General features: G+C 46.4%; 2 protein-coding genes across 3 annotated transcripts; both read right to left on the bottom strand.

Moving 5' to 3' along the window:
- Positions 1–805: 805 nt before the first annotated feature.
- On the bottom strand, positions 806–7657 carry ddx5 (DEAD (Asp-Glu-Ala-Asp) box helicase 5). Of its 2 annotated transcripts, none has more exons than XM_047013897.1 (13): positions 7501–7657; positions 6504–6681; positions 6245–6341; positions 5960–6093; positions 5581–5646; positions 5297–5438; positions 4401–4561; positions 3988–4160; positions 3766–3876; positions 3540–3601; positions 3154–3213; positions 1820–2041; positions 806–1586 (listed from the first exon to the last, which is right to left on the bottom strand). In XM_047013897.1, exons 1-13 carry the CDS (start codon positions 7539–7541, stop codon positions 1168–1170), a joined length of 1866 nt encoding a protein of 621 aa, XP_046869853.1. In that variant the 5' UTR covers positions 7542–7657; the 3' UTR covers positions 806–1167. The 2 variants fall into 2 exon arrangements, with proteins under 2 accessions (XP_046869853.1, XP_046869854.1); XM_047013898.1 differs by having other exon boundaries at positions 1324–1586; positions 1807–2041.
- A 7514-nt stretch (positions 7658–15171) lies between these two features.
- On the bottom strand, positions 15172–20879 carry kpna2 (karyopherin alpha 2 (RAG cohort 1, importin alpha 1)). The gene is made up of 11 exons (XM_047013914.1): positions 20796–20879; positions 20506–20613; positions 20250–20390; positions 19658–19746; positions 19299–19567; positions 19104–19198; positions 18016–18279; positions 17593–17826; positions 16491–16673; positions 16018–16167; positions 15172–15439 (listed from the first exon to the last, which is right to left on the bottom strand). The coding sequence occupies exons 2-11, from the start codon at positions 20560–20562 to the stop codon at positions 15347–15349; spliced, it is 1575 nt and encodes a 524-aa protein (XP_046869870.1). The 5' UTR covers positions 20563–20613; positions 20796–20879; the 3' UTR covers positions 15172–15346.
- Positions 20880–21248: the final 369 nt, after the last annotated feature.

Genomic DNA, 21248 nt, shown 5'->3' with positions numbered 1-21248 from the left:
AGCAACACATGTATGCTTTTTAATCTATGCCATCTTCATAAATACATATTTAGAATATACAGAAATCTGTTGTAAAATACAAAACAGATCCATCGGCAATTGATGCTAGCACACCTCACAATTTCCCGAGATTGCTCGCTCATTTATTGCTCCTTCGCCTCGAGCCTGGTAACAGCTCACCGCCATCCAATCTTCCTGCTGTTCAAATAGGGAGGTGATACTGTGTACACTTGCAAGAGTTTAAGACTTCCTAGCCATTACCATTAAAACTTCCATATCCTGTTCATTCAAGAGAACCGCTGGCTCTGTGAAACTTGGAATTTGTCAACATTTTGCTATCCAACTTAAAGAAAATGGTAGACTTCAGGTCATGTGGGCTGCTAGGTGATTGTGACACCTGCTGGTGGAAAGACTTGTGGGTCACTGCTCTCTCGTGACGTCAGTCAAGAGGACCTGCTCTCTCGTGACGTCAGTCAAGAGGACCTGCTCTCCCGTGACGTCAGTCAAGAGGACCTGCTCTCCCGTGACTTCAGCCCCGAGGACCTGCTCTCTCGTGACGTCAGTCAAGAGGACCTGCTCTGCAGTAACAGTACTCAACCTTGTTTCCTCAGTTTACCAATTCTGTAACTGCACCAAAGTAACCAGATGACCAATTTCCATCAGGATTAATGGTGAATTTATGCATTTTAGCACCAACTCAACAGGCAGGGTTACACATTTAAAAAAAATCCATCTCCAGAAATGGTAAATCCTTAGTCTTCCTGTGCCCGTTTCACAACATGCCAAAGAAATGTAGACAACTGGGTTCTTTTGGAGTTTTATTTGGAGGGCCATGCAGTGCCATCCAGTTAAGATTTAAACATTTTAAACAGTACAGGTGGAAAAACCAATACACTTGCAATTAACTAGTACAAAATAACAAAACTAACGTTACTGAGGAATGTAACAAATTAAATAAAAGAAAAGCCAGAGAAGTGTGCCGTCACCACTGCAGACCCCTCCCTCAGGACTCGATAGAGTTTCTAAACCCTGTTGTGTAAATAAGAAAAATAAAACAGTACAATATTCTGGATAGAGTAAATAACAGGACTTAAAAACAGGACCAAAAAAGCAAAATAAATTACTTCTTGACTTGAATGTGCGTTGGTTGGTTATTGTGGGGGCAGGTTACTGTGGGAACTGTGGGGGCATGGGGTAGGGCACCATGGGGGGGGCAGGCTGCTGAGGAGTCTGGGGGAAGGGGAAGGGGGCATGGCTCAGGCCATTCTGCCCACCCCCCTGCGCAGAGAAGGGCGTGGCCTGGAAGCTCTGCCCCCCGAATGCCCCCGTCTGGCCAGAGCTGTAGCTGGACTGTCCGTTGCTCCCGTAGCCCCCTCCGCCCCCTGCCCCACCCCCAAACCCGTTAGCCCCGCTGCCGTAGCCCCCATTCTGTGTGTTGGTGCCAAACACCTTCTTTGCTCCGCTGTCGAAACCTCTATCGCTGTCCCGATCCCTAAAACTACCGCCAAAGTCTCGCCTGCCTCCGGACGAGTAGCGGTCGCGCCGGTCGTCTCTAAACCCGCCACCTCTGCCTCCCCTTGAACGCCCTGCAACAAACACAGGGCTCAGACAAGGCAGGGTGCCACACACACAGCACGAGTCATGACAGACAGGAAAGGAACACAAGCTTCACATTACAATGAACATTTAACAGCGGCTCCTAAACCAACTCCTCAAAACAGCAATTTAGAAAAGAAAGCAAAGCAGAGAAACAGGGAAGGGAAAAAAAAAAAGTCTGCAGCTTAAACCACAGTTCCTGTATCTCACCAATTAGATTTACCTCCTCTGTCTTCGGCCATCTGGAGCAGCTTGGGGTTGATGGCCTGGTTGGCCTCGCGGAGCACGGCCACCAGGTCCCCTGCCTGGCGCATGTTGTTGGGCGTGAAGAAGGTGTAGGCAGTGCCCGTCTTCTGGCTGCGAGCCGTCCGGCCGATACGGTGAATATAGTCCTCTGAGTTGTTGGGGTAGTCGTAGTTGATGACAAACTTCACGTCCTCCACATCTGTGGGAGTGTGTTGTGTAGCGAGGCGAGAGAGGAGAGAGGGCGCACAAGGAAGCACGCACGCCATCGCCACCACAACAGCCAATCAGAGAGAGGAACAGTTAGTAAGTGGCCCTGAGGACAGCTGGGTGAGTCCGGCCGGTGACATAACGGGAAGTCCTACGGTCTACGGCAAGATGTGATGCGCGCACACATCCATGGTAGAAGCACCGCAACCCCCCTGACGCTCTCCCCAACCTGCCCCTGCCCCAGGGTCGACCCCAGCCTTACCCAGAAGGAGTATGCCGTTACCTGGCCGTCCCCAGAGTATAATGACCCACATCGACGGCCCCGGCCGTCGTGTCAGTGGAGCCGCCCTGCTGCAGTCTCGTGGCAGAACCAGGACTTACAGGGCTAGTGGCCCCTTCCAGAGGGCTGCACCGCCCAGACCTGACCACTAGAGGGAGCGCCCCCAAGAGCCAGAGTTAATCCCTGGACCAACAACAGCAACTACCTAGCCACCGCCCCCCCCCCCCCCCCCCCCCCCCCCCCACCACCAGTCCGGTCATGAGCAAAGAGAACCAGAGTTCGGAGCGCCAGAACAGTCTCTCCATGGCAGGGGCGAGGGAGGGGAGCCATCTTGGATTAGGTCCCAGTGTGGCTGAGCGCCTGCAGCGTCTCTACAGAGGTGAGCCAGATGGAGCTACTGCCCTCCAGACAGGTTAGGACCCGCGCCACCTCAAACAGCCGCGCCGCAGCTCGCCTGGGTACAGGCCCAAACGCACGCAAGGCTAGAGCCGGGGTGCAGCAGAGGCAGACCAGGGGTCCTAACAGATGCCAGAGAACAGGAGCAGATCGTGGGGGCAGAGCCCCCTTTTAGACAGGCCTCACTCGGACCCTCTGCACCTCTGTAGCAGCCTGGGGCTGAGGGGACCAGCGCCCCGGAGGAGCCCCTCAGCCTGGACAGCTCTCCAAGAGTCGCCCCTCCTCCTCCTCCGCGCCCTGGCGGACCTGCCAAGCAGACCGCTCCTTCAGCAGGGAGAAACTCAGAGGCACAACAGTTAAAGAAAGCAAGTACACTTTCTTTTGAGATTCAAGTTTGAATGTAGTTGGTGTCGAGCAGGGACACTAACCTAGACCCCTGGAGGCCACATCAGTGGCGATGAGGATGGGGGCTTTGCCGTACTTGAACTCTGGAAACACAGGAGAGGTTAGGGTTAGTAAGTGGCTCTGAGGATAGAGGGTTAAGGTTGGCTACTCTACGTCTGCAAGACAAGAGGATCATTTCTCTTCACAAAATCTAAGAGTAAAACATGTAGGAACTTCTGCTATAGCTGCTGCACTGTCCTCCTGCTCCCCACAGCTAATCCAGACAGGGTTACAGGTTCAGTGTTACCTAGGGTGTACAGGTGGTTACTGAATTAGCTGGATGGTATTGGAGTGGTTTTCTACTTCAGCATCCTAGACCTACATATCCAAGTTAACCTGTGCAGCCGTTAACATTTAATTTTTAACTCACCATTCAACACCCAGTCTCTCTCCTGCTGGCTCTTGTCACCATGGATACCCATTGCTGGCCAACTGGAAAATAAAACAGATTACTGGTCGTGTTACTAAGCAACATGGTTTGCATGCGAGACACCAGCCCTTAGATCAGGTGTAGCGAAGTTCAGTAGTAGATTGAGGTTGCAGGCTCAAATCCCTGTGCACCATGAAGGCAGGTGCGCGCAGAGAGTGCTACTTACCCATCCCTCCTCATCCTCCTGGTGATCTCATCACACCTGCGCTTCGTCTCCACGAAGATGATGGTCTTGTTCTCCTTCTCGCTCATGATCTCCTCCAGGAGACGCAGCAGTCTGCAGGGGGCGTTAGATTGCAATTAGTACAATATATTCATTATAATTAATATGCAATATTGTTGATCCATGCCTGACAGCAAGAGTATTAATATCTGGTGTGGGACTCACTTGTCCTCCTTCTCGCCGTCGTTGCAGACATCTACAATCTGCAGGATGTTGTGGTTGGCGCTGAGTTGCAGAGCACCCACGTTGATCTGGACATACTCCTTCAGGAAGTCTTCCGCCAGCTGGCGCACCTCCTTGGGCCAGGTGGCGCTCCACATGAGGGTCTGACGGTCAGGCTGGGGGGAGGGGGGACAGGATGTAAACTACTGTGCCACACTGGTCCCTTGGGATGAAAGCAATATCTAAAGTAGAATTTACTGGACTACAAGCCAAGTACTAGTAGGTCAACAAGGCTACGGACATATCTGGTTTGCATCTCTAACACGGTTCCAAAAGGCAACACGAGTAAACAAGCCATCCCTAACTAGATAATGCTCAAACTGGCCTTCCAACAGGATCCCCTCCGGTACACTTACACGGATCTGGTCTACAATCTTCCGTATCTGCGGCTCGAAGCCCATGTCCAGCATCCTGTCGGCCTCGTCCAGCACCAGGTATGTGCACCTGCGCAGGTTGGTCTTCCCAGACTCCAGGAAGTCGATGAGCCTGCCGGGGGTAGCGATACAGATCTCCACACCTGAAACAGAAGGGGGTTAGCCAACTGATGCAGTCTAATGCACACGGTTGAAAACAAGATGGTGTGCAGAGGCCTGAAACAACCCCCCCCTGCCACAACTAGATTTCTAATCTGGGAAACACTGTAGAGGGTGTCTTTTTTAATCAACCAAGTAAAGGTCTAAAAAAGGACCTCGACCTACGTAGCCTATCGTTCACGTTAATCATGGCGTGTCATTTTATTTTGATGAAGCGGTGGATGAGGGAGCTGTCATTGTACAAGGCTTAAAGGGAACGTTCTTTCTGGAAGAAGTCACGTGGCCGTGTGCATTGCTTTTGCCGTGGTGGATTATACAATCCATGTTTTACTTCTCGGGCTGCTTAACAGGGTGCACGCGCAATTAGCTTGACTACTTAAATCTGACTTGAATTAGTAGGTGTGCGTGAGCTGGAATTGGCCTTTATGAAACCGCTTTAGCCCCACTTGACTAATCTGATTCAAGTCAGGTTTGGGACTTTAAATCCAACTTTTGAGCTTCCTCTGCTGACACACGTGGTCACAGCCATTACCAATGTGTTTCTTTGTTGACTGGACGACTAACTGGAGCTCCACTTGATAAAATCCAGACATAAGGCATCTTGTTGGCCACGTGGGTGAAGGCCAGCACCAGAACAAACAAGAAACAACTTATGTACTAGCTGTAGCACAGGTAACCATTATACCCACTGGAGGCCCCAGCGGCTGGACCAGTCTCACCTCTCTCCAGGTCACGGATCTGGGGTCCCTTGGGCGCCCCTCCATAGATGCATGTTGACTTGAGGCGGGATGCTCGGCCATACTCTGCTGCCACCTGCTGGACCTGTTGAGCCAGTTCTCTGGTGGGGGCAAGCACCAGGCACTGGGGGGGGGAAACACGATTAATAACGGCTCTCTGGTGGGGGTAAGCGCCAGGCAGTGTGCATGTGTGCGAGGACCCCATTAACAGCTCTTTGGTGGGGGGTGGGACCTGGTAATGAGGGGTTGGTGGGGATGGTACGTACGATGGGTCCGTCTCCACGCTCCAGGAAGGGCTGGTGGTTGATGTGCACAATGGCTGGCAGCAGGTACTGAAGAAGGGGGGCACAGGTTAGAACTTCACAACTCAGTTGCATGATTTGGATTAAAGTAATTGTTTAATGAATAAAATGTAATGTCTTAAGGAATGTTCATTTAGCTGATTCGTTCACCCAAACAAACTGGAGTTGTTTGAACTTGCAACCTCTTTACCCCCAGTTAAATACTCACCACTGAGCTACACCACCATCTAATGTAAACTAAAACTGACTCAGTTGACCAAATCAAGTCATCACATGCATTATAAAAAAGGCTAAACGCACTGGTCAAGGACATTAGGGTCAACAGAGGCCAGATGTTGCTTACAGAGAGGGTCTTCCCAGAGCCGGTCTGGGCGATGCCCACCATGTCCTTCCCACTGAGGGCCAGCGGCCAGCCCTGAGCCTGGATGGGGGTTGGCTCAGTCCAGCTCAGCTTGTTGATCACATCCATCACGTAGGCTAAACACAGGGCACAGAGGAAACACTCATAAGTTAAACACAGGACAACTAAGCAGACACTTGACCTAAGAAACATGCAAAGCGTGCATAAAGAAATGCAGAAAATAACACCCAACTAAACTAAAACCAGTCATTTTCATGATAATCTTACATGGAAAGCTAGCCTCATGGAACTTCATGATGGGGTTGGGGCACTCTCTGCCCTTCACTGTGACAGTCTTGGTTCTTCTGTACTGTTCCACCTCTTGCTGCAGGGAGAAGAGAACATGAAGCTAGACACATGTGGAAGCTAGACACATGTGGAAGCTAGGCACGTGGACGCTAGCAAACAGCTATTGAGTAACAAGGCAACACGTGCCGAGATAACCCATTCTTCCAGTTACATAACGGAGCATGGCGGTGGTCCTTACCGGGGATCTCCGAGTGACATCGGGGTGCGGTTGGTAAAAGTTCTTTTCGAACTTGGGTAGTTCGTCGAGGTTCCAGTGCTTCTTACGCAGCCTTTCTCCAGGATTACCAAATTTTCCACCCCCGCCTCCCCGGCCGCCTCCACCGCCACCGCCAAACCGTGGGGGACCGCTGCCATACCTACCCAAAGATCATTAAACAGAGGTTAGCATTTCAACGACTAGAACATACCACAGGCACAGCTACTAATATAGGGATCGACAAGTCTGAAAGTTAATGACCGCCTGTTAAATTGTTGCACATTTAGCAAGTCGACTAATGGCCAGATGCAACGCTCATCTGTTGTTTAATATCTGTGTGTGCTCAATATGCCGTGTAAGGTGTAAACGAAACCTAGCTTCAATGTTGCACAACTGCGTCATTTTTTTAAATGACTGCCATATTCATTCTAGCCAGCAGAGGAACAATGGAAAAACCGGCCGGCATTTTGTCTTCACATTCACCGCTGCCACATGGCGACCAGATAGCTACAGTAGGCATCCTGGCCGGCACGCAGGAACAATGAGGCCTGCGCATCAAGTTGGTCATTACTGACAAATATCAGCATAACCAGAGAAATTACAGGCCAAACTACCGAGCTAAAGTTTGTATGAATATGTTCTGCGGAAAACTGCAGATTTGCTTGTTATCTTGGTATTTAAGCTGCTGCACGAGGCCTTCGATGGTTTTAACAAATTTTATCTAGCTGGAAACGTCGTTGGCTAGCAACGCATCTAGATGTATTTATTTTTGTATCCAACCGAGACAAAATAATGTTAAACAAATGACTAACCGAACTACAAGACAGAACAAGTATTCTTTGGATAAGCGCAGCATCGTGTTAATATCCTATCGATATCCATTTCTCTTTATCAACTGGTCAGCCATTTCTTTTTGAGGGAACACGATGGTCTACGTTTGTCTACCCCACAATAAATACATCTAAAGTACACTACTTACCCTCTGTCTCTACCACGATCTCTGTCTGAAAATCCTGGCATCTTGTAAACAAAGTGTAAATAAAAAAAGATAAATATACTACGTTAATAAAGGCCGACTGAAGTCCCGACCGGCAGTGATCGTGCTGAAATGCCGGTGACTAAAAAAAGAAGGTCGGTTTTTATTGCATGAGGAAGTGTCACGCCATGTCAAAACGATGTATCCATCCGCCTGAGGTTGCGTTTGAAGACTTGCGATGTGAAATTACAGATAAACAACCAATACTTTGTGTAGATTTGGGAGAAATGCAACTCTATATGTGAATTGGTTAGTACATATATGAGAAACCGGATTCAAACCGTCATTCAAACTGTACTTTCGGAATGCTCGTTTGATCCAATGGGGTTTACCCACTATTAATGGCATACATTATAATGTACGCCTATATCTCACCAAAAATCATTGTGTGTAGACAGGTAGCTGCTAACAAATTAGGGATTAGTTAACTAAATATTTCGGCGAATGTGTACGAGATTTCAGCTTCGAGTGTGATCAGGTTGCTTCCTCTGTTGTTACCAGAAGTTACGTCACCACAGAAAACAGTGCCTGTGGAAACACGGAAATGCAACCTTTGAATCCCTAACCCATTTAATAAATTGTTTTTTTTTTTAAGATTTATGTGTGAAACTTTGTTGATTATTGAAGCCACTTGTTTGGAATATTTGTACACTTTCTACTTTCACGTTTCAAATAATCTTCACGCCGATGGTCACCCCTTTCTCTAAAAGTTCCGTCATGTACTTCGTAGAAACTCCTTCTCGCCCATCACGTCTATCGCATAAACTAAACATAACAGTTCACACTTGATAGATTCATTCTCATTCAAATATACGCTAGTCATATGTCAAACTGACTTTTTACAGTAAATTCCAATCAGTTTCCACCGAACATGTCTGAATACCTGCATATTGTCACGGCCGGGGACAAATTCAACAATCCTGTGGGATAATCTCATTTCTGTCACCGATACTGTTATTGTATTATCTGAAGAGCATCACAGCAGAATAGCTTGTTGCCAGGAATTAACTTGTCACGATTGGTATTTTTTAATTGAATTGGTATTTATGAGGAATTTTGAGGCTGATAACCTGCCAATGTAAATTGGCACTCAGGTTCGAAACCCGCCACCCCCGCCACCTCAAGGGCGAAGAGTAGCCTACTATCAATCCAAGATAAAGAACAGTACTATATATGCCAACAAAAATAACAGTAGCCCTACTATCTATGCCTACAAAAAACTAGTGCATGGTATTAGGTGCGAGTGTCCTGCATGCATACCAGAGGAGTGAGTTTAACCAATCTTCACTAGCAAACCCCCACAGAATTACAACCACAGAGTCCCCCCCCCCCCCACACACACACACACACACCACAGAGTCAGCCCCTCCCCTGTCTGTTGGAACCACCAGACAACATGCAGGAGGACCCTGTAAGGATGACGTTCAAAGCACTGGTTCACTGTTAATGTTAAGTGGTGATCATGGGACATAAACGATTAATGGTTTAAGGGTGAAGGCCTGTCTTTCAGAGAGGAGGATGAGGAAACACTGTCTGTGTATTCAAGGAGGGCTGAGATAAGCAATGATTGTATGCTCCAAACCACTAGTTGTGCCCAAATGCTCGATGCTTATTTCCTTTTCCCAAAACATTTGTTGTAGGACACTGCCCCATGCGCTGACTCTGGTGACAAAGTGAGTAGCCTATAATACTAACAAATAAAACACGATGAATCTCTCTTCAAAAAGGATGAAAATGTAAAAAGTGTCTACAAGAGATACCTGAAAATTTGATGCACTTGATGTGGAAATGAACTGGTGGAATCAACTCCCCACCTCCATCAGAGACACTGACTGTCTCCCCACCTCCATCAGAGACACTGACTGTCTCCCCACCTCCATCAGAGACACTGACTGTCTCCCCACCTCCATCAGAGACACTGACGGTCTCCCCACCTCCATCAGAGACACTGACGGTCTCCCCACCTCCATCAGAGACACTGACTGTCTCCCCACTTTCATCAGAGACACTGACTGTCTCCCCACCTTCAAGAAAAGGCTCAAGACGCACTTGTTCCGGGAGTACAACAGCACTTAGGAATGATTGGCTGGACCTGATGTCAGTTTCCTCCAGGATCACAGTGACTCTTATTGAGAGACTTGTTGCTCTTGTTGGCTTGTTGTAACTGTCTTAAAATTACTGTACTTGCTGTGAAATATATTATTGTTGCTTGCTTTTTCCACAGGTACACTCTTACACTTTTGAGGTTCTTGCTGTTTAATTGTAAATTGTCTAACTACATGCTCTTATTGTTCTTCCCTTTGGGACTTATTTGGTTTCACAATGTATGCTTCATGTTTGGCTACCCGCAATGTTGGGGAAATCTCGTTGTTATGATCAGTGACCTATGCACTTTTGTAAAACTCTCTCTTGGAAGTCGCTTTGGATAAAAGCATCCGCTAAATGAAATGCATAAATGTAAATGCAATGTAAATGAAGTACAAAAAAATGAAGATGCAGAAGATGGAATTGGAAATCCAACAACTGGAAAAAGATGTAAGCATAACTGCCATAATAAAGACAATCACACCCACACATATCAAATCACGTTTTATTTGAAGAGCATTTTATGAGCAATGTCATAGAGGGCTTCACATACAGTGCCCTCCAAAAGTATTGGAACAGTGAGGCCAATTCCTTTATTTTTGCTGTAGACTGAAAACATTTGGGCTTGACATCAAACGATGAATGTGAAACCAGAGATCAACGTTTCAGCTTTCATTTCCAGGTATTTACATCAGGATCTGATGCACAAATTAGAAAATATCACCTTTTTGTTCGAACCCACCCATTTGTCACGTGAGCAAAAGTATTGGAACATGTGACTGACAGGTGTGTTTTGTTGCCCAGGTGTGTCCTATTACATACATTATTCAATCAATAAATACCACTGAATGTCTACACTCAGGTTCAGATTGGGTAAGATAGGTTTTGTCTATGCAGACTGTATTCAGAGGTGTAAACAACATGAAAACCAGAGCGCTGTCTTTGGGTGAAAAACAAGCAATTGTGAGTCTTAGAGAAGATGGAAAATCAATCAGAGCCATTGCAGAAACATTGGCCATAGCCAGTACAACCATTTGGAATGTCCTGAAGAAGAAGAAAACTACTGGTGTACTAAGTAACAGACGTCGAACAGGTACACCAAGGAAAACATCAGCAGTTGATGACAGAAACATTGTGAGAGCTGTAAAGAAAGACCCTAAAACAACTGTTAGTGAGATCAGCAACAACCTCCAGATGGCAGGAGTGAAGGTATCACTATCTACTGTTCGCAGAAGACTTCATGAACAAAAGTACAAGGGCTACACCAGAAGATGCAAACCACTCATTAGCAAGAAGAATAGGAAGGCCAGGCTGGAATTTGCCAAAAAGTACAGAGATGAACCTCAAAAATTCTGGGACAAAGTTTTATGGACTGATGAGACAAAGATTAACTTTTACCAAAGTGATGGAAAGGTTAAAGTTTGGAGAAAGAAAGGAACTGCTCATGATCCCAAACACACAAGCTCATCTGTGAAACACGGTGGAGGTAATGTCATGGCTTGGGCTTGCATGGCTTCTTCTGGGACTGGCTCATTAATCTTCATTGAGGATGTAACACATGATGGCAGCAGCAAAATGAACTCGGAAGTCTACAGAAACATTTTGTCTGCCAATTTAAGGAAAGATGCAACCAAACTGATTGGCAGAGCCTTCATCATGCAGCAAGATAACGACCCAAAACACACTGCCAAAACAACAAAGGAGTTCATCAGGGGCAAGAAATGGAAGGTATTAGACTGGCCAAGTCAATCTCCAGACTTAAACCCTATAGAGCATGCATTTTACCTGCTTAAGAGGAGACTGAAGGGAGGAACCCCACAAAACAAACAACAACTGAAAGAGGCTGCAGTGAAAGCCTGGGAAAGCATCAAAAAGGAAGAATGCAAAAGTTTGGTGACGTCAATGGGTCACAGACTTGCTGCAGTTATTGAAAGCAAAGGATTTGCAACTAAATATTAAGTCTTATTCACTTAAATATGTTTTAAGTATATCTGTTCCAATACTTTTGATCACATGACAAATGGGTGGATTCAAACAAAATGTGATATTTTCTTAGTTGTGCATCAGATCCTGATGTAAATACCTGGAAATAAAAGCTGAAACGTTGATCTCTGGTCTCACGTTCATTATTTGATGTCAAGCCCAAATGTTTTCAGTCTACAGCAAAAATAAAGGAATTCGCCTCACTGTTCCAATACTTTTGGAGGGCACTGTATGCCCAGAACTGCACCTCAAACTTAACTTGATCTGGTGTGCCTTCTCTCCCAACAGGCATCTTCAAGTTAAAATAAAAAATATATTCTACAAATTGTGACTTAAGACAATATGTCTAACAATTTTCCATCACAGGCTCTGGGAATTGGGCAGTGTTAAGAACTTAAATTACCACCGGGTGGGCCAACTATAGCCTACACTAATGGAAAGAGGGGAAGTTTTAAAATCAACAAAACATTTACATTTAGTCATTTAGCAGACGCTCTTATCCAGAGCGACTTACAGTAAGTACAGGGACATTCCCCCAAGGCAAGTAGTGCCTTGCCCAAGGACACAACATCATTATGCATGGCCAGGAATCAAACCGTGCGTGGGCAAGGCTGCGCATCTGTCTGGGGCTCCTGATAAGACTGCCAGGCATATCCTTTATCTCCCAGCAAAACCCTTGAGACTTTGCCTGGGTAGAGTACAAATAAATAATCAGATTAATTTTTGCTGACTGTATTTTGTCTGGAAATTGAGGCGTGAAAGATTCTGTTATCATGCATCGAGCCAGGCTACTTCCCTCCACGTTTGTGATGACACATTCAGCATCACAGATCATCTGAAAACATGTTGGTCATCCGACTGGAATAATAGGCATGAAAAGTGTAAAAATAAATGTAAGTAAGTAGGCTACATTTCAAATTGTGGCAAAAGTGTTGAATTAGGCCGAGGCAACTCTCTGACAAGATTTTAGAGCCTAAAGCAGATGGAACATAACCTTACCATTTAGTGCTATGCTAGGCCTTTTATCACAATCTATTCTACAACCCCCACAAGCATTATCTCAATAATAGTAGGCTACCTTACATGCACATTGATCCTGTGCAATGACTTCCTATTTACAAAGTCTGCCTCGTGCGGACCGGACGGACCCTTTACACGGACATGGGTGCAGTCCAGAGCCCCAATGCCATTTGGGAAAAAGACCTCAGTGACCAGGGAAGGTGATGAAGAGACCTCTGTGACCAGGGAAGGTGATGAAGAGACCTCTGTGACCAGGGAAGGTGATGAAGAGACCTCTGTGACCAGGGAAGGTGATGAAGAGACCTCTGTGACCAGGGAAGGTGATGAAGAGACCTCTGTGACCAAGGAAGGTGATGAAGAGACCTCTGTGACCAGGCAAGGTGATGAAGATTCAGCAGTTTCTTTAAGCCATAACAACTGCTCTTACAGAGCGGCGAACAGTGGCTTTGCCAATGTCTCTGCGTCTCCAACGGTATACAGAAATGTGGCACTGCCAAAAAAACCTGAGGCATGATGTGCTATGCACACAGTCTGTGGGATTGTGAGAGCTTTATTGCGGCGGGTTGAATTGGCAATATATGGGTTTAGCAACTTACAAATACATCGGATCCCTTCCCTGGAGGACCTGTACTGCTCATGGAGGTAATTATCAGTGCATGCCAACATACCTGACCGGTCCCTGAATGTTCGCTCTCTTTGAAGAGCCCTTCGTATGATGACAGCTCTCTCCTTTACCACCTCGGCAATGAAAGGACATGCCATGATGCACGTTGAGTTCCTCAGCCTATTTATAGAACTTTAGAAAACAATTAGAAAACATAGGGTGAATTCGAGTAAACTGGGACATGTTTTGCATGCATTTTCTCATTGGAGCTTCCTGATTGACTTATACCCTGACTCTTTCTGTGACACATCAATTACGTTAAATCACAAAACTGAAATTTTCAGTCACATTACATCCATGCTAAACCTAGAGTCAAAGTTCTGTGGACAAGACATTGTCATAGCGAAGGTACGATCATTCATATACTAAAATGATGCAGAGAAGCTAATTCAAGCTTTTAAATCCAGCTCATTCAAAACTCTGCAGCTAGATTATTAACCAAAACTAAAAGGAAATAACACATTAGTCCTGTCCTAGCTACTTTACACTGGCTCCCTGTTACCTTCAGAATTGACTTTAAGGTCCTTTTACTCACACACAAAGCTCTAAATGGACAAAGACCTAGCTACATTGCTAACTACACACCAGATAGAACACTGCAATCATCAGATGCAGGCCTATTAGAGGTCACCAGAAGCAGTCATAAGGAGATTGGTGATGCGGCCTTTGTCAACTACGGCCCAAAACTATGGAACACATTACCCATAAATATTAGGGAAGCAAACACGCTAGACATTTTCAAAAGACAGCTTAAAAAAATAAAAATATTTTTACTAATTTTATCTCAGAAGGGTTTTATTACTTTAATTACTTGTATTATTGTTTCTATTGATTTTCATTCCCGCAAAGACTGCGGCTTGTGTCTTGTTGAGTTCCATTTTATTTATATTGGGAAACCACCAAGACTGTGGCTCGAGATACCACACAGACTGTGGCTCGCGATACCACCAAGACTGTGGCTCGAGATACCACCAAGACTGTGGCTCGAGATACCACCAAGACTGTGGCTCGAGATACCGCAAAGACTGTGGCTCGAGATACCACCAAGACTGTGGCTCGAGATACCACACAGACTGTGGCTCGAGATACCACACAGACTGTGGCTCGACATACCACACAGACTGTGGCTCGAGATACCACACAGACTGTGGCTCGAGATACCACACAGACTGTGGCTCGAGATACCACACAGACTGTGACTCGAGATACCACCAAGACTGTGGCTTGTGTGTTTTGGATTCACGCAAAGACTGCGGCCTGTGTTCAGAAGTTTTTTTTAAAACTTTTATGACTATCGTTTTTATTGATTTTATGTAAAGTACATTGAGCTGCAATTTTTTTACGAAATGTGCTGTAGGATTACAGTCTTATTATTATAATTATAGCATGGAAGAAAACGCTCTGGAGCTTAGGTGTCCCACATTACCCAAATTTACCCTGCTTGGTGGAAAATAGGCTCTCCGTGTTTTTATGGCCTATCATTGTAGTATACTTTATAAAATTTTAAATTTGTATAAGTACATTTTATACAAATGCACATTTTTGGACTAATATAAAGTTACATTTAGAGTCGTCAGAAAATGGTAGTGAATAATCGTTTTCCCATTGGGTCAGCGTTACAGGAAGGTCTGGTTAAGCACAAACTCAGACTAAGCCTGACAGTTAGCCTGCCCCGGACCAGACTAGTTTCACAGCCCAAGTTGTCATAGTAACTGAGTTCGAACTAAGTTGAGCTAGCTTTATGGAACCGAATGAACTAAAAATGAGTCGGACTCACTGACATAAGTCTGGCTTATTTGGTAAACTCTCTTTAAGGAACAGGCCTCAGGTGTTTTATTTCATGCTGAAAACATACCAAAGGCTTCTTTTAAGAACTTTATTTACAGTTAACCTGATTAAAAGGTAATATACATGCCTGACAGTTCTATCGTCACATTGACATAACAGACAGTAGAAACAGGAGACACAGAGCAGTAGAGACATAACAGACAGTAGAAACAGGACACAGAGCAGTAGGCAGAGGGAGATGGGATGAGTTTAGAAGTTGAAAGTGCTCGTTTGGTTGTCGTTGATCTGGAATGCGTAACCATCTGTCATAGCTGCAGGTGCCACCTGCAGATCCTCCTCCTCCTGCAACACAGGGAACACGTTAGAACCGGCAGCACAGAACACCGGCTCAACTGTACAGTACAGGTAGGGTTAGATGTACAGTATTGTACTTCTGTCCTCCGCTGTAGATAGCATCCTCCCATCTTGCTGGTCGTCATAGTGACGCCTTATGAAACTGCTGTAAAGTTGTCTTCAGTGCAACGCGTGCACACACAATCCTTTTATCAGCAACCAAACAGAACAAATAGCATCTCCTCTATAGGGACCTCGTCTATAGGCACCTCCTCTATAGGCAGTTAGGCACCTCCTCTATAGGCAGTTAGGCACCTCCTCTATAGGCACCTCCTCTATAGGCAGTTAGGCACCTCCTCTATAGGCACCTCCTCTATAGGCACCTCCTCTATAGGCAGTTAGGCACCTCCTCTATAGGAATGATTTTGCAGGTTGCCATTTAACTGATTATTCCAGTGAATTATAAACATTAAAGGCAGTTAAAGTAGCTCGGCTATTTGAAAATATCGGGAAAAGCTTCAGAACGCTGCATGACTGAGCCACAACATCAAGGACATGGTTCAGTCTGTACAGGCGAGTCTCCTCACCTCTGCAGAGAAGTATTTCTCTATGAGCGCCAACGAGGCCTTGTAGACCATTTCATTCTCGTGAGACTGCAGGGCTTCGATACGGTCCAACCCGCCACACTCCTCCACCATCAGGCACAACTTGTCTGTCTCCTCGATCTTCTCCCCAGCCTGGACACACACAAACACACACACACTTCATTGCTAGAGCCATCCAAGAACTAAGAACAGTATGTGTAGTTTCTGTGTGTCTGAGCCCCACCAGGAATATGTTGGTGTGTGTGTGTGCCTCACCAGGAAGATGTTGGTGTGTGGGTGTGTGTGTGTGCCTCACCAGGAAGTTGTTGGTGTGTGTGTGTGCCTCACCAGGAAGTTGTTGGTGTGTGTGTGTGTGTGTGTGTGTGTGAGAGAGCCTCACCAGGAAGTTGTTGGTGTGTGTGTGGGTGTGTGTGTGCATCACCAGGAAGTTGTTGGTGTGTGTGTGAGAGCCTCACCAGGAAGATGTTGGTGAGGGCATCCAGGATGACCAGCAGAGTCTTGGTGTCTTTGGAGGACAGCAGTGCCAGCAGGGGATCCAAAGCACTGCTCTGCACCAGCTGCACCACCTGCTCCACACTGCCCCCGCTGGTCAGGTTGGTCACCGCCCACACCGCCTCCTTCTGTGTCTTAAAGTCACCCTGCAGATGGAGGGGAGGAGGGGAAAGATCATCAATATTTTCAGGAAGTCTTTGTGATTGTCTGAGAGTATCACCCCTCAACTGAATAACCTCAGATAAACGTTGACCAATCTGAAATGCATCTTGCCAAGCTCCAAGTTATCTGTTTGTGCCTGAACCACAGGGGTTGGGACTAATAATTGTCTTATAAGGAACTACTGGCAGCTATGGACGAGGTTGAAGTCAGCCTGTGATAGATGGTGACAGACTGATGGTTCAACCAATCACCTGTAAAGTACTTCCTGACACTCCCCCTCTGATGGTTCAACCAATCACCTGTAAAGTACTTCCTGACAGTCCCCCTGCCCTTTTCCAAGGATGACATTCCCGATGTTTATGTGTAACAAACTATCTGGCGAGTCAGGTCAAAAAAATAAAGTGGCAAGAAGAACTACCGTATTTCATCGATTAAACACTGCAGCGATTTTTACACAATGTTCATTTTTGGTGCAGCATTTATTAATTAGTAAGAGAGATTTTGTGAATTATAGCTGCAGTGCGGCCATAGACAAACAAAGAATATACAAGGAGGTCAAACACAAAGCCTAGTGTAAAATTGAAGCCGCGCTTTCAAACAGAAAGCAGTGCAGAAAGCACTCACCAGCAGCAACAGATCTGTGGCACGCGAACTTGGGGTTGATGAAAGGCGAATTCAAGAGTGGCAGTCAGCTACCTGGCTCTAATGAACTACCTGGTATACTAACCCTAGTAAATACTGTGTTTTAATTTAACCAATTAAATAACCGTTTTCCGAGTTTTTGGTGCATCGCTCATTTGAGGGCGGCGTTTAATCAAAGAAATACGGTAATTAAATATCACCGTTTATTATGTCCCTACCCCCCATACTTGCCCAGCCCAGACAGACATAAACCAAGCACACCTGTCTCAGCAGGTCCACCAGGAGGGGCAGCAGGCCTGCGTCCAGCACTGCTTGGATCTGCCCCTCACTGCCAGCCGTCACGTTGGACAGTGTCCAGGCCGCTTCCTTCTGTACACTGGGCCGGGCGTGGCGCAGCAGGGCCGGGAACACGGCCAGCACACCTGCATCCAGCACTGTCTGGGTCTGCTCGTCTGTCCCCGTCACAATGTTGCCCAGGGCGCGCAGGGAGGGCGTCTGCAGGGGCAAATCAAACGCACTCCGAGGGTTAAGGTGAGTAAGGTACGTGTTCCGTGTGTACAAAGTGCTGCTTTAGACCCTTTTATGGTCAGTGTGTGTATACATGTTTGTGTATGTCACAGTGTGTGTGTTGTAGCTGTGTGTGTGCCCACATATACACACACACACACACACACACGGACCCACCAGGACAGACAGGTCTCCACAGCCCAGCAGGGTGACCAAACGTGGCAACAGGCCAGTCTGAACCACCACCTGGATCCTGTCGTTGGGTCCGTCCGTCAGGTAGGACACAGCCCAACAAGCGTCCGCCAGAACCTCCCGGTCGCCATGGTGAAGCAGGCGCACTAGCGCAGGCAGCAGCTCCTGCACGGCGCCTAGTGGGGGGGCGGGGCTCTTGTTCCGACACAAGTTGGACAGCGTCCACGTCACATTCCTCAGATAGCCGGCCTGGGGAGAGTTAGGACTAGGTCAGGATTTCTGAACCTTATATACCACTTCCTAACCATATACACACACACACACACTTCTGAACCTTATATACTGTATATTAGGGGTCAAAAAAAAAAAAATCTATTAGCATTTCTTCTAGTCTTCTAGCGTTTCACAAATGTCAAAAATCTTTTAACACAACTGCCTATCACACTCAAATAGAAACAGGTAACACTAAACAGCAAACTGGAATCAAATGCAAGAGTGACGGGTATGTAAAAGACGTGGTCTTGCAAGTTCCGTCAGAGTCTTCTGGACCGTGTTCATCCTTCACCGAGGATCCAACACGCCACCTCTGACTTCCCAAGTGCCACCACTACCAGCTACGCCAAAGAAAAGCTAGCTATGCAATGACGCGGGTGGCCTGTTACATACTTGAGGAGTGAGTTTCACCAATTCACACCGGCTACATAAGCTTATATTGAATAGAAATGTTATTAAAAATCTAATTGTGAATCGATTTTTTATCGAATCATGACCCCAAGAATTGATTTGAATCGTGAGGTACCAAAAGATTCCCACCCCTACAGTCTATAAGCACCATTTGTTTATTAAAATTAGGTGAAATGTACCACTGCCAAACCTTAGAAATACTACAGCTACTACAACACCCCCTAGTGGCCGGACCAGCACTTCAGACAGGAAACGGGGAGAGGAGTTTGAAGGTTTGAATTTGAAACCAAAATAGGGAAGCAGTCCTCAGCTGTGATTGGCCCCAGATCCTGGCCCCGGATCCCCTCCTCCCCCATCTGTGTATAGTGTGTGAGGGTCCTGGTACCCACCGAGAAGACAGAGAGGTCAGGGACAGCCAGCAGGCTCAGCAGCGGCGCCACCGCCCCGTGTTTGATGACGAGATCCCTGTAGGCAGAGCCATCCCCTGGAACACACACCACCGTGAACACACACACCATGACAACACGCACACACCATGAGAACACACACACCACGAGTGATTCCAGTCTCCAGGAAGTCCTTACCAGCAATGTTGCCCAGCGCCCAAACGGCCTGCTCACTGATATGGGGGTGGGGGGAGCGGACCAGGCTGACGAAGGCTGGGATGCCGCCCCCCTCCACCACCGCTGTGGTCTGGTCCGAGGTGCCGGATGCGATGTTTGTCAGCGCCCACGCAGCCTCAAACTGGATGGGAGATGACTCCTCGAGCCCCAGGAAGGACACAAACCTGGGGATCAGCCCCGCGGAGATGATGTGGTCTATCGGGGGGTGCCGCTCGCGAGACAGCAACTTTCTGTTGACACAGAAACGGCACAGAGTCTGACATCACGTTCCTTCATCCCGAATCCGTCATGCAGCCTAGGCACGCGGTAGAGCTCCTCACCTGGCGGCTTGAGTGGCCTGCAGCTGCACGTCCAGACTTGCGCTGTTCACCCCTGATACGATCTCCGCTACCGTCCAGTGCCGAGACGGCTGCGTTCATGCAACACAATGAGTAAACTAGTCAGTCTCCAGATGACACGGCCACTCAGTCTATTTTAAGTAAATAGCCTTATATTTCATTACTTTACTGAGCAGACTAACACGTACTGAAAGGCCCTGTAATAGCTGACCATAATATGCGAGATACATAGTCGTCATATCGCAACCGCTTCAAGGGAAGTTTCATGCAGTGCCAGTAGCTCGTCGACCGCAATGTTAAATGATGTGAATAAATTCAGGTTAAATTCCTACATTAATGGCTACAACGCCATCTCTGGCCTGTGAAATAAAGATATTCTGGGTGATTAGCAGTAGTAAAGCTATAGAATGAGCTATTAAGATCCAGCGACAGTAACCACACCTTTGTCTTTTGTGATCCCCATAATTGCAGCTAATACATGTGATCCAACTCGGCTACAGTAGATCGAAGTGAGAGATCACATAAGTAGTGCAATTAAGCTTACCGATAAAAGTTGTTTTAAACACCGTCTTACCTGTGCATTTTGACCTTTCTCCTGCAGAGGCGAGGTAGCCTCGTCAGGCAGAGTGGTTACGTTCCTCCTCTTGAATATCTGATCATCCTTCTTGGCTTTACGAAGCTCCACGTTCACCTCGACCCTTCGTCGACGAAGTTCCTGGAGAAAAGTGATAAGAGATCACAGATGATGGATCAATTCTCCCCCAAGTGAAGCTTGCTGCATCATGAAGCATAACCTACGTGTACAGTACTTTACTATACACTCGACGTACATTTGCATCTTTGCCCTTGTTCTTGAATTTATTCAGACGATCTGCGTTCTCAGACATCTTGTCGCTTTTGACTGCAGATTGATCTTAAACCTGTAGGACCTATAATTTCTGAAAAAGCATAAATACAGTGTTATCAGCATTTCAGCGAACTGGGAATTCATTTGCAAACAAGAAAGCATATCGTCAAAGCAATCGTTAGTTCCACTACAGCAAATGAATTAGCTATATTAATATGACGCAAAAATACTCAGATAAATTTAAGTAGTAAGTAAGCTAGTTGATCTACTTACCCTTTCCTGGTACCTGTTCAGAAATTTCTGTTACAAAAAGAAAGTGTACAGACCTTTAAATTCGTGCGAAAATCTCCAGTGATTGGCCTGTTCGAGTCAAAGCACGGTCCTATTGGACTGTTTTGAAAAATCACAGGGTTCTCCGGATGTGACGCAATGCCACAGCTTCATCGCGAGCTTACGAAGAGGCTCACGTTGTCTTGTGCGTGGGCCACACCGAGGGTCCTTCGGCAAGCTTATGCCGTTGTTAAAGTACTCGATATTCCACGTTTACAGCTTTTAAACATTGACAACTAAATATGTGGTAGTTCAATTTGTTTTCTGGTCTGCAAAGTGATGCTTTTGTTGCTAAAACAAAGTATGACATTAAAAAGTGACATTTCTGTGCCCTTATTCACTAACGGAAAGACCAAGTTAAATTATAAATAAAGTAAAGTAAGCAAACAGCACTTG

The sequence above is a fragment of the Hypomesus transpacificus genome, unplaced genomic scaffold, assembly GCF_021917145.1.
Source record: "Hypomesus transpacificus isolate Combined female unplaced genomic scaffold, fHypTra1 scaffold_206, whole genome shotgun sequence".
NCBI lineage: Eukaryota > Metazoa > Chordata > Actinopteri > Osmeriformes > Osmeridae > Hypomesus > Hypomesus transpacificus.
Note: the sequence above shows the minus strand (reverse complement) of the source record. Positions and strands in the feature narration are given on the sequence as shown.

Excerpts from the sequence above, each read along its gene's own strand:
- ddx5 (XM_047013897.1), bottom strand. The coding sequence starts at position 7,541 with ATGCCAGGATTTTCAGACAGAGATCGTGGTAGAGACAGAGG. Across the intron at positions 4,562-5,296 it reads GATCCGTGACCTGGAGAGAG|GTGTGGAGATCTGTATCGCT; the intron begins GTGAGACTGGTC and ends CTTCTGTTTCAG. Across the intron at positions 3,214-3,539 it reads GAGAGACTGGGTGTTGAATG|AGTTCAAGTACGGCAAAGCC; the intron begins GTGAGTTAAAAA and ends CTGTGTTTCCAG.
- kpna2 (XM_047013914.1), bottom strand. The coding sequence starts at position 20,562 with ATGTCTGAGAACGCAGATCGTCTGAATAAATTCAAGAACAAGGGCAAA. Across the intron at positions 17,827-18,015 it reads GTGGAGACCTGTCTGTCCTG|ACGCCCTCCCTGCGCGCCCT; the intron begins GTGGGTCCGTGT and ends TTGCCCCTGCAG. Across the intron at positions 15,440-16,017 it reads AGAAATACTTCTCTGCAGAG|GAGGAGGAGGATCTGCAGGT; the intron begins GTGAGGAGACTC and ends CCTGTGTTGCAG.